Source organism: Zalophus californianus, chromosome 3 (assembly GCF_009762305.2).
Source record: "Zalophus californianus isolate mZalCal1 chromosome 3, mZalCal1.pri.v2, whole genome shotgun sequence".
Taxonomy (NCBI): domain Eukaryota; kingdom Metazoa; phylum Chordata; class Mammalia; order Carnivora; family Otariidae; genus Zalophus; species Zalophus californianus.
The window spans coordinates 157,008,757-157,021,916 of NC_045597.1; the positions used below are offsets into that span (position 1 = coordinate 157,008,757).

Below are 13,160 nucleotides of genomic sequence, written 5' to 3' on the forward strand. Positions count from 1 at the left end.
GGGAGAAGCAGAGTCCCCGCTGAGTAGGGTCAGCTCACCTAAAATTTAAAAATGATTTTAGAAATCATTCTGTGGCTTTCGGTTGATTCCTTGTCAACCTTTCTTTCATATCTTAAGATAATTCTGTTTGCTTCCTGCTTTTTCCAAGTAGTGATATTTTTGAATCAGTTAAAATGCATATTTTAACCATTAGCATTTTTCTTTGTATGGTAATTCTCAAATGATTCTCCAGTTTCTATTTTGCTTTGCATATTAATAATCTTTATAGTATATTGACAAGATTATTTAAGCAAAGGTTAATCTCTGGCCTTCCACAACTCAGAATCCGAGATATTCACTCATTCAAGTGCTCTCTAATTTCTGGTCTTCCACTGATTCTCTTTAACATAAGGCCTATTTAAATAATCTGGAAACAATAATTTAAATTACTGCCTTAATATCTGCTTTCCTTTAGCAACGAGAACAATTTCTTTGTTGTGAATTTAAATAAGTGACTTTGTGTCAAATATTAACTTAGACACTTTACACTTACCACTGCATTAGCATTCTTTTAGGTGACCAAAAAAGGGAAAATTATTTTTAAAGTATACTTAAAAGATTAATAGAATTTCTTTATGCCTTTGCTTAAAAGAGGGAATTTTATTGAGGTAAAAGTGCCATTATTTAAAAAATTCCTGAACACCTTTTATAAGAGACCCAGATCATCTAAGTTACTGCAAAAAAAACCCTTTTCATATTCCAAAACTGCAAGCAGTTATCTCTGTTTGTTACAGCTAGCATATTTTAGGTTAAATCTAGCTCTTGGTGTTTTATACACTGAATCTGCACTTTATAGTACATTGGGCACCTCAGTTTATAGACTTTAGAATTGAATTTTAAATAACTAAGTTTTTATGGTTATGGTATAGCTTTGTTTTTGTAGCATCATTGGCCACCCTTGTCATTTATTTTTGCTGAAGACTTAGTCAAAACATAATCCCAAATGTTGTGTTCATGGAATGTTTTTACCTCAGTTTCCAAAATAGAAAGTATTGTGGGAAAGGGGGATTTCCACTGACAGAAAATTAATTGATGATTAACTTTATGATAATATATTGTTATTAGCCGCCTGTTTATTGATAACAGCCTATATTTCTCTTAGGTTATTTTGAAACCAATACTTTTTTGGTCTGAATTCTTCTAAAAAATATTTTCCTTTGCCTTAGTGGGAACCACACATAGTGATTAAAAGTGAAACTTTAATGGGGCACCTGGATGGCTCAGTCAGTTAAGCGTCCGACTTGATTTCGGCTCAGGTCATGGTCTCAGGATCTTGAGATCAAGCCCCATGTTGGGCTCTGCACAGAGCCGACTTAAGATTCTCTCTCTCCCTCTCCCCTGCCCAGTCCCCCCTTGCACTCTGTCCTGTGCTGTCTCTCTTAAAAAAAAAAAAAGAAACTTTGAGAAACAATGTCTGAATATGTATAATTAATGTATGAAATAAATACTGCTGTGATAGGACAAATACTCAGATGGCCATAATAGTTAACCTACTGATGCTTAGTATTGGATATAAATTTTTATATTGAATGTGCATAATTTTGGGGTAGGTTGTATAGAAAGACTAGTCACTCTAGGGAAAAACTAAGAGGCAGCAGAGGCAAATAAATATGAATCCTGGTTTTGTCACTGTAGAAATGATAAGGGTATGAATACTTGCTCAGAAAATGGTTATTCCGTTCTATGCCTAGGTACTGATACCTGTGTTTGCTTTGTCAGCTTGCCCAACAGCAAGTGGAAAAGGCCTTGGGAAAAATTACTGAGAGTAAAAATAAACTGGCCTATGAAAAGGGAAAACTCCAGGTATGAGATTTTATTTTCTGATTTGTGTTGTGTAATATTTTAATCACAGTTGTCAAGTTAAATATTGCCAGGTTTTGAGAAATTCTGTAACTTTGGACCAAAGTTTTTGAACCCCCCCAAGTTTGTTGCCTTATTAATTAAAATCCAGGTGACTTCTATTCACATATCTGTAATATAATACTGAAAGTTAAAATTATGAAACCAAAGCCCTTTCTGTGACTGCTTAAAGTTGTATTATAATTGTTTTATGCATGGTCATTCGCTGAGAATATAGACAGCCCATGCTCTCATTTTTTGCTGAAATTTTGTAACATTCTTAAAAAGAACCCTGGAAATTGGGACTCAAAGGCAATAGACTTGAGTGAATGGGATACTGTTTTGCTTCCTGTGGGCTTTATCCCTATAGTACCTACAGAGCAGGAAACTTGCCACTGATAACCAACTCCAGCGGAAATGCTGCAGTCCGAATAAATGGGTCACAGCCTTAGCTACACATTACAATTTGAGGAATTTTTTAAACACCTCATTCTGGGAAGTGTATGATGTCTGCCATTTACTTTGAAATGAATCAGAAAAAAAGAAAAAACAGTTTGGTGGATCAATAGAGGAAATTGATAGATGAATTGGTATGTGATAAGCAGGTATAAAAAAATTAATGGTAGAATTTGTGGTGAGGGTATTCACATTCACAGTAAAATTCTTTCAATTTTTCTGTTTATCTATAAAATACAAGGGGAAAAATCTCCATGACAAGGCTTGCCCCCCAGAACAATTAGATCAGAATCTCAGGGAATAGGTCCTAGGCTTCAGTGCTTTTTAAGCTCCCCAGTGATTCTAATATGCAACCATATTTGAAGACCACTGGATTAAATGATATGAAGTGTAGTCCAGTTAGGCTTGAAAACCATAGAGCTGATTTGATTAAGTAATCTCACTACAGACATGTAAAGCATGTCAGTGTTAATCTCATCTCATTTGCTCCAGGAGCTTGTTATAGGATTAGCACACAAGATCAGCCCAGATATGTAAAAGGCAGTTGGTAAACCATGGTTGTGAAATAATAGGTTGTCCACTGAAAAATAAGGCTATTTGGCCACTATCTGTGTGCTCTTAATATTTTCTGGAGTCAGTGATATATTTAAATATAATCATTTATATTTGTTTAACCTTGGGCAAATCTTAATTTTCTTGAATTTCATATTTTTTTAAAAAATTCAATTCCTGGGATATCTGGGTGGCCCAGTTGGTTAAACTTTGGACTCTTGATTTCGGCTTAGGTCATGATCCTTAGGGTCGTGAGATCAAGCCTTATGTCGGGCTCCATGCTGGGCATGGAGCTTGCTGAAGATTCTCTCTTTTCAGGGACGCCTGGGTGGCTCAGTTGGTTAAGCATCGGCTCAGGGTCCTGGGATCAAGCCACAGGTCTGGCTGCCTACTCAGCGGGGAGCCTGCTTCTCCCTTTCCCTCTGCCACTTCCCCTGTTTTTGCTCTTTCTCTCTTTCAAATAAATAAATAAATAAATAAAATCTTTAAAAAAAAAAAATCCTCTCTTCTCTCTCCCTCTGCCTCTCCACCCCACACCCCACTGTGCATTCTCTAAAAAAAAAAAAATTCAGTTCTTTTAAAATCTATTTATCAACATACTCAAAAATAATTGATACTTTAATATTTGTTTCTTTTTTAATGCATTCAATAACAAGATCTAATAGTGTTTTTATAAACTATAATTTCAAACTAGTGATAAGCACAAACAGCTTTTCAAGATATTTGCAGTAACTGTTATGTGATATGAAAATATCTGTGATGTCTATTGGAAACAAAGTAAGAAATTCTGCTAATACTACTGTGGTGTACTGCCTACATTTTTTTATTTTTAATTGAAACGTAGTTGACATACAATATTATATAATTTTAGACATACAACATAGTGAATCAGTAATTATGTACATTACAAAATGCTTACCATAAGTGGAGTTACCATCTGTCACCATACAAAGTTATTATAACATTATTGACAATATTCCCAATGCTGTACTTTTCATCCCTGTCACTTATTTCATAACTGGAAGGTTGTACCTCTTAATCCCCTTCACCTAATTCACCTATCCATTCCCCCCCACCTCTGACAGCCATGTATTTATGAATCTGTTTCTGGTTTTTGTTCATTTGTTTTGTTTTAGATTCCACGTAGAAGTGAAATTATATGGTATTTGTTTTTCTCTGACTTATTTCACTTAGCATAATACCCTCTAAGTCCATCCATGTCATTCCAAATGGCAAGAGTTCATTCTTTTTCAATCTTCCCAAATATTCCAGAATATAGGAAGAGGAAGAAAAACTTCCAAAAATCAGAAACAGATTCATAAATACAGAGAACTTGTAGTTGTCAGGGGCGGGGGGTGGTGAAATAGGTGAAGGTACAAACTTCCAGTTATGAAATAAATAAATGACAGGGAAAATTATATAATATTGTATGTCAACTGTAATTAAGTTTTAATGTAGGCAGTAAACCACATTAGTATCAGCAGAACCTATTATTTTATTTATTTACTTATTTATTCATTTTAAGATTTTACTTATTTATTTGAGATAGAGAGCAAGAGCAGGGGGCAGAGGGAGAAGCAGGCTCCCTGCTCAGCAGAGAGCCCGATGCAGGGCTTGATCCCAGAACTCCAGGATCATGACCTGAGCTGAAAGCAGACACTCAACTGACTGAGCCACCCAGGTGCTCCAGAACCTGTTACTTTAAATGTTTGGTAGAAGTCACCTATGAAGTCATCTGATCCTTGACTTTTGTTTATTGGGATTTTTTTTTTATTACTGATTCAATTTCATTACTAGTAATCAGTCTGTTCAAATTTTCTATGCCTGATTCAGTCTGGGGAGATTGTATGTTTCTAGGAATTTATCCATGTTTTCTAGGTTGTCCAGTTTGTTGGCATATAATTTTTCATAATCTCTTATAATCCTTTGTATTTCTGTGATATTGTGTTTATTTCTCCTCCTTCATTTCTGATTTTATTTACTTGAGTCCTCTTTTTCTTGATGAGTTTGGCTAAAGGTTTATCAGTTTTATTTTTTCAAAGAACCAGCTTTTGGTTTCATTGACCTTTTCTATTTTTTCAGTCTATTTTGTTTATTTCTGCTCTAGTCTTTATTATTTCCTTCCTTCTGCTAACTTTGGGCTTTTTCTTTTTCTAACTCCTCTAGGTGTAAGGTTAGGTTGTTTATGTGAGATTTTTCTTTTGCCTTGCTGTACACTTCCCTCTTAAAAATGCTTGGGTTGCATCCTATGTTGTTTGATTGGAGCACTTAGTCCATTTACATTTAAAGCAATTCTTGATAGGTACTTACTGGCATTTTGCTAATCATTTTCTGATTGTGTTTGAGTTTCCCCATGAGGAGGGGAAAGCATACCTCTCATCTCCTTTTCACTAGGAAAGCTAGTCAACATTACAGGCTGGGTGTATAGATTACTATTTAACCTTTTATACCTCAATTACATACTTTAGAGGTTATCATCAGAATCTTAAGGAAAATACAACTTTTTTCTGCTCATATTCCTACAACAAGGGCTTAAGGTTTTTGATAGTCTTTGAAAGCTGAAGCACTTGAAACTATTGACTCATGGTGTTTTTTATGTCATACCTTGGGTTGGCACATTCCAAAGGGACTGACTTCACCAACCCAAGGGAGAGTGCTCTTATACCATAATACTCTTGCAAGATAATTTAAAGGAAGAGCTGCATACTAAACATCAAAATAATCTTCTGTGTTCTCTCTACATTGAATAATTGATTAAAATATTACCTATGAATCATTTGATAAGGGATTACATTTTAGAATTAACTTAATGATTGGTATAAAGAATGGGTTTTAGCAGCTAATGTAGACTGTCAGAAACTGCTGCCCCAGATTCAAACATGGTCTGAATTTTATTTTCAATGTAATGTACTATTCCATTTTATAAATATGCCAAAAGAGATATATCCTTTCTTCTATTGATGGACATTTAGGCAGTTTCCAATTGCTTACAAACAACACCGATGTGATGAATTATTGTACATGTCTTCTTGTACTCATATGTAAAAAATTCTCTAGACTAAGTATAAATCTCAAGAGGAGAATTCCTGGATTGTAGGATTACAGATCTTGAATTTTACTAGAGTTTATTAAATTATTCCTGAAAGTAGTTATACCAGTTTTGAAAGCAGTCTCTATAAAGAGTATAGAGACATGTGTTAACATGGATCAGTCTCATAAAATAATACTATATACTATTTAGGGATACCATTTATAGTAAAATTATTAAAAAGGATTAAGAATAATAAACAAAAGACCTTGACCTAAGATACTTCTGTTCCTGAGACTGGCTGATAAGCTAGTGTTGGAAGCTGCTTGGATTTCAATCCCCACCCAGATCTCTGTGGGGCAGCACAATGTATTTGTTCTGTGTTCTTTCCCCTATGAATGTCCTGAATTAAAAATCATGCCAAATAAGACAATACAAAAATTAAAGTGCTTATAAATGAGAACATGCCATCTGAAAAGTTTCAGGACATTTCACTGTGTACCTAGAGGTTGAGTTAAGCAAAGATAAAAGAAGAATCTGGCCTTGTGGAACAGGAGAGATATCCTGAGACAGAATGTGTTTTTATGCAGTCTTTGAAAAAAACTCAATATTAGCAATCACATTTTTAACAGTTCCTGAAAGTGTCCAGTAACTTATCAGCAAGAAGTGTTTATCCTCTACAGGTAGGAAACAAGACACCCAGAGAGGGAAAAGTTGATTTAGATAAAAAAATTTTGGATGAAATTTTTTCTGATTCAGGGATACGCTCGGTAATGTTAATTGTTGGTTTGTATGAAAGGGTGGGTAGGATGGGAAGAAAATGTGGGAAAAACACAGTTTTGGAGGTTAGTAAATATTAATGATTTCATTCCCCCAAATGATCATTTTCTTTAAAGAGAAAGATATGTCATCTTTCTCAGTTAATGTTAAAGTATAATTCATTGTATAAGAACTTCATTTATTCAACTTTTATAATTCTGTCAATAAAACAAGACTGTCATCTTGCATACTGACAATTCTAATTATCCATATTCAAAATGTTTTTTGAATGTTAGATATCACAATTTTTTAATTGAAATTATTACCCACAAAGTCTAACTTTTATATTCATGAGTCATGTTAATTTGGAGTTTCCATAAGCAATAGAAACCAAATTAGTTATCTCCGTACATGTAAATCGCTATAGCCTACTTTAAGCTATTGAAATAGCTATGTTAGTTGAAATAGCATTCTTTACATGATTAGAAAAACTTGGGATTGCTTTTATAACTTTTAAGGATTCTCTGTGATTTTTCCAAAGTCGTGACATCTTATTTTTCTTTTTAGAGTTGTGTATATGTGTGTATATATGTATAATATATATATATCCTTTTAGAGTATGTGTGTGTATATATGTATATATATGTATATGTGTATATATATAATATATCCTTTTAGAGTATATGTGTGTATATGTATTAATATATATACACATAAAATTAATAAGCCTTATTTTATTATTCTTCTGTTTTACCCTAGATAAAAGTTAAACAGCTAGAAGAACAACTACATTCTTTTACTGAAACCAGTTCACAGAATGACCATCTACGCAAGTTGAACAAGGCTCTAGAGAGCAAATATGCTCAGGTGTGATTAATAGCTACAAAACAGATTGCTGTTATATTGTTTTAATTAGATTTTAAGAAATTGATGCCTTTCTCCCCACCTTACCATATAGTCCCAGAAAGATGAATATTCTCTCATTTGACTCAATTCACAAATATTTTTTAAACACCCCCAATGTACAAGGTTTTGATGAACTGTGAGAAAAAAAGATGCCTGAAGCAGGATTGGGACATTCAACTTATTTATGCTCTAATTGGAGGCTTAGGAATGTACTCATAAACTTTATTATAGAATTAAAAGTTAAGTCTTTCAGAAGCAAAATAATGTTATGAGTGAGCATTCATAGGGAGCATCATTTTAATGAAAGAATCAAGAAACACTTTCACAGAGGAAGAGGTTTTATAATTATTGGCAAATTCAGAACTCTGCCAACAAGATACACCTGCACCAGACAGCTCACATGAAAGAGGCATTAGTATAAGTGCTTACTTGTCACCGTGGTGGCTGCTTGAAGCTGAAAACCTTTTGTAGTTCACATAAAATTTTAACACATGAATGGAGAAAGACAATGTAACAAAACATTTAGTGAAGAAAAATAATCAGAGTAATTACATGGAAGACAACTTCATGTAAGCTGCTTGTAGTAAATGGTCCTATTTTTTCTCCCCAAGATTCACATTCCCTCTTTCACAGAAATTTCTGAAATTGTTTTGAAAATTTCAATGAACGCTTCACAAAAATGTAAAATTATCATACCTTTTCAAAAAAATGCTAATATTATCAATTTGAATTCAAAATTCAGTAGTACAAAGCCACTTACTCAACAAAACAAAGATGACATAACCCAAAACATTTACACTATTATAGGCTACACTTCAGAATCATTATGGCAATAAATTAATGGTTGAAAAATAATTAAAGCCATTATTCCTATTAATAGGACACAATATAAAGCTAACTTTAAGAGCTGGTTAATTACTTAGGAGTCAGATATAGAACCTCAGGAAGAACTTTTGTCACCTCCACATACTCCCACAAAATAACTGTCCTCTCTTTTTTTTGTTTGTTGGCTTGCTTGCTTGCTTTTTCTTTCTTTTCTCCGTATTCTCCGGAATTACATCTAATTCAGTAGTTTCCAGACTTACAAATTTGGCCAACTATAAATATTATTTTTTGTTGAGAAAAACCTTCCCATGATTCTTTGTTCTTCTACATGCACCAGACAGCTCACACTTCTTCTTGTTTCAGACTCTTTTCAAGAATGAATATATATAGCAAATAGCCTTGTGGGACAGAGATGGCATCATCCCTCTCCTGACCAAAGGGCAGGCATGCTTATTGTCCATTATAGAAGATTCAAGTTCCATAAACTCTGGGTTCCTCTTTTCTAATGCTACTCATTGCGTGTGCTAGTGCCATCTGGCCCTCGTATTGCCCTTAGGACTCAGGGAGTGAATGAAAATATGCTGATGCCCATGCTGTTTGTTGTGCCATGAAAATAAAGTCTTTTGTCCCTAAAAAAAAAAAAAAAAAAAAAAGAGAAAAGAAAAAGGAAAAATAATCCAGGAATGTGTTGCCAAGAGAAAGTGATTCATTTCAACAATTTAGATTTACCATGTATGAAATTAAAAAAAAAAATCTTAAATACTCAGTATGGCTAACTTCTGTATCTATAATATTTTTGTTTGTATACCACTGGTAACCAAGGAGCTAGAATGTGTCTTCAAAGAGAATACTGTTAGGGTTCTAACCATCTGACTATACTGGAAAAGGGGGCCTCATTAGATACACTCTCCTACAGGGAATTCGATTTAAGGAAGGTCCGTTTCTTCACTAGGACAACTTTACAGTGTGATTTCTTCATCCTGAAAGCAAAGGAACACATTTTCAAGTATATTTTCCATCAGAGCTTCGTTGAGAGTATTGTGTTGTTCCTCTTCATAAAAGGAGCACTCATTGAAAAATAACTCTAGGTTTAGTCATTTTACTGTTTTTAATTGGTGATGCCTCCAAAAAGAAGGAAATCTCCAGAGAGGCCTGCGTCTTCGAAATTGTTTGAAAGCTATAGGCCCCATGTAAACAACGTAAGGGAAAGAACTTCGTCAGTTGGTTTGCCCAGTGTTCTTCCCAACTCTGCACGCCGTGTGACCTTTGCACCTACTCTGACTACTATGAGAGCTTCTCAGGAGATTGGAGACTCTAGAATCTCTCTAAAGACTCTTTTGAATGCTATTAAAACCATGGAGGGAAGACTGGAAGGTAAAATAGACATTCTTGCTTCAAGACCATTAATTAATGAATCACCAAATTTTCTTAAACGGGATTCGGTAAGTGAAGACCACAAATTAAGTCATAAGGAAATTTCAGATTTATACAACAATGAAGAAAAGTAGTAACAATCCAGAAAGATAATGTTTGGAGGTATGAGTAACAACAAAGAAGTTAGGTTCTTCACAAATAAGAAAAACTGACAATGTAGATTGAAACCATCATTTTGGCTAGTACATAACTAATTTTTAGACAGAAAGATTTGGATTAACAATAGCCATTGAGATTTTTTTAATCTGATTTTGATTTTTTAAAAATTCAAAACATCTTAATATTCATGGTAAAATGTTTAGATAAAGGCTGCTTTTAAAATAAAAGTACATTAATAAAAGCCCCAAGAACTTGAACATTGGAAAATATTTTCCAAAGAAAACTTTTAGAGTATCCATCTTTGCTTGATATTTAAAAACAAATTACTATATAGTTTGTCTTCTAGAGTTGACTACTATTTAGATCTTTTCTGTAAACATTTCTGCTAGTGGCCTTTTCATATGTATCTTAAAAAATTGGTAAAATTATAAAAACTGTATTCTTCCTTGAGTCCCTTTCTAGAACAAAATCAAGTAGGTTTTCAGAGTCTGTGAATTGACATCTTTTGTAATATTCTTGGAACCTTCAAAAGTATTTCAGATGTTACAGGTGAAAAGTTTTAAGGGAGTGTAATAATGTTGAAGAAGATGTAGAGAAAAGATACTGTTTTTTGTTGCTGTTGGAAGTGTAAAACGTTACTACTTCATGTGGAGGACAATTTAGTATCATTTCACCTCACAGTTATACTTCTAGGACTTTCTCCTACAGATATACCAGCTTATACATATGACATGTTTACAAGATTATTTATTGAAGTACTGTTTGTTAATAGCAAAAGACTGGAAGCAACCAAAATTTCATCAGTAAGAGACTAGCTAAATAAATCATGGTATATTCATGGTTTGGAATACTGTTTGAACATATGTATGTATATACTGTATATGTATATAGTATATATGTATTATATTAAAACAGTCAAGGTTCAGAAGAGTATACATAGTATTTTACTATTTGTGTAGTAAAAGGGGTAGGAGGATAAAAAATATATACATATGTGTGTGTGTGTGTGTATATATGTATACACTTTTAATGCGTAGTATAGTTCCACAATGCATCATAAATTGGCAACATTATTTTTGAGGAAGAAAACTGGATGGCAGGGAAATTTTTCACTTTACCCTTTTGTATCTTAATGTGACACCTATTCAAAGTAATTTTATGAACATTTCATTTTCAACAAAAGTGAAGGTAGAGAAAGAATGGTCTTTTCAACAAATGGTGCTGGAGCAGTTGGATATCCATATGCAAGAACAAAAAGCCTATGATCCATACCTCACACCATATGTAAAAATTAACTCAGGGGCACCTGGGTAGCTCATTCAGTTAAGCGCCGGACTCTTGATTTTGGCTCAGGTCATGATCTCAGGGTCATGAGATTGCCCCTTTCCCTCTGTTCCTCCTTGTGTGCTCACTCTCTCTCTCAAATAAATAAAATCTTAAAAAAAAAAAAAACTCAAAATGGATCAGTCTTAAATATAAAACCTAAAACTGTAAAACTTCTAGAAGAAAACATAGGAGGAAATCTTTGTGATCTTGGATTACTCAGAGATATCTTAGATTTGACATCAAAAGCATGATCCATAAAGGGGAAAAAAGATACGACAGTTTATGCTCTTCGGCGATATTAATAGAATGAGATATAAGCTGTAGACTGGGAGAAAATAGTTGCAAATCACATATCTTTAAGGGCTTGTCTCCAGAATGTATTAAACTATCAAAACTTATTAAGAAGAAAACAATGAAAAGAAGATATGGATGATAACTAAGTACCTGAAAAGATGTTAAACATCAGGCATTAGGGAAAATTTTAAAATTAAAACCACAGTGAGATAGTACGACACACCTATTAGAATGTATAAAACTGAAAAACTGATCATACCAAATGTTGTGAGGATGCAGAGCAACTGGGACTCACACTGCTGAAGGGAATGTCAAATGGTAGAACCACTTTGAAAAATAGTTTGGTATTTTCTTTAAAAACGAAACACTACTGTATAACCCAGCCATTCCTCTGCTAAGTATCTACTAAAGATAAAGCATAAATCTATACAAAGTCTTGTACACAACTATTCACAGTGGCTTTATTTGTAATAGCTTAAAGCTGGAAGCAACGCAAGTGTCCAGAAGGTGAATGGATGAGTAAATTGTGGTATAACCTACAATAGAATACTGTTGAGCAACAGAAAGGATCGAACTATTGATACATGAAAAAGATGGAATGAATCTCAAAATAATTATGCTGAGTGAAAGCCATTCAAAAAAGAGTACATACAATATAATTCTATCTATATAGAATTCTAGAAAATAAAAACTATCATGACAGAAAACAGACTAGTTGCCTTGTGTGGAGGTGGGGGAACAAGGAGAAACAGAAGGGGGAGATTACAAAGAGGCATGAGAGAACTTTTGAGATGTCAAAACTGTATGCTTGAGATATACACAGCTTATTGTAGGTCATTCCTACCTCAGTCATGCTGTTTAAAAAAGGATAATGTGAACGTATTACCTATACAAAAGTTAATTACATTAAAATGTTCAACATTCTTGAAATGACAAAACTACGGAGTTCTAGAACAAATTATTGCTTGCCCCGGGACAGGGGATGGGTTTGGGAGAGTGTGTGTACACAAAGAAGTAGCACAGGTGGATTCTTTGGCGGGATGGGGCAGTTCTGTATCTTGATTGTGATGGTGTTCATGTGAATAACGTGCATGCACACACACACACACACAGATGAATGCAGATTTTAAAAAAATGGGGAAAATGGAGTAAGTTCTGTAGTCCATTTAATCTGCTAGTTAACAATAATGTACCAAAGTCTTTGATGTTGAACTACAGTAGTGTAAGATGTCACCATTAGAAGCAGGGTGAAGAATACATAAGACTCTGCTACTTTTGCAACATCCTATGAATCTAGTTATTTCAACACTTTTTAAAAAAATAATATCTCAAATAGTGTGATCATTTAAAATGATTGTGTAGATATACTAAAAGTATTTCAGGGATGTAAAATACTAATACTTCTAATTAGGTTGCACTCTAACACCATTTTCTTGACACTACATGGTATTTATTTGTCTTTGCTTTTGTTATAGTCTGCAAATGTTACACTCTCAAATTCCATGATAATCCATTTCTCCCCCATTTTACATCTGACCTTCATAGTCTTATCTCCCTTATCACTTAGCCTCTACTTTCCTGGAGATTGACATCTATTAGGTTT

General features: G+C 33.8%; 1 protein-coding gene across 1 annotated transcript in view; it reads left to right on the forward strand.

Annotated features, from left to right (window-relative positions):
* The window catches only part of CCDC150 (coiled-coil domain containing 150), a 76,730-nt gene that overhangs the window by 49,691 nt on the left and 13,879 nt on the right, over positions 1 to 13,160 (forward strand). The window contains 2 exon segments of the mRNA XM_035726912.1: positions 1,759 to 1,842; positions 7,433 to 7,540. Coding sequence (XP_035582805.1) covers positions 1,759 to 1,842; positions 7,433 to 7,540 — 192 coding nt within the window.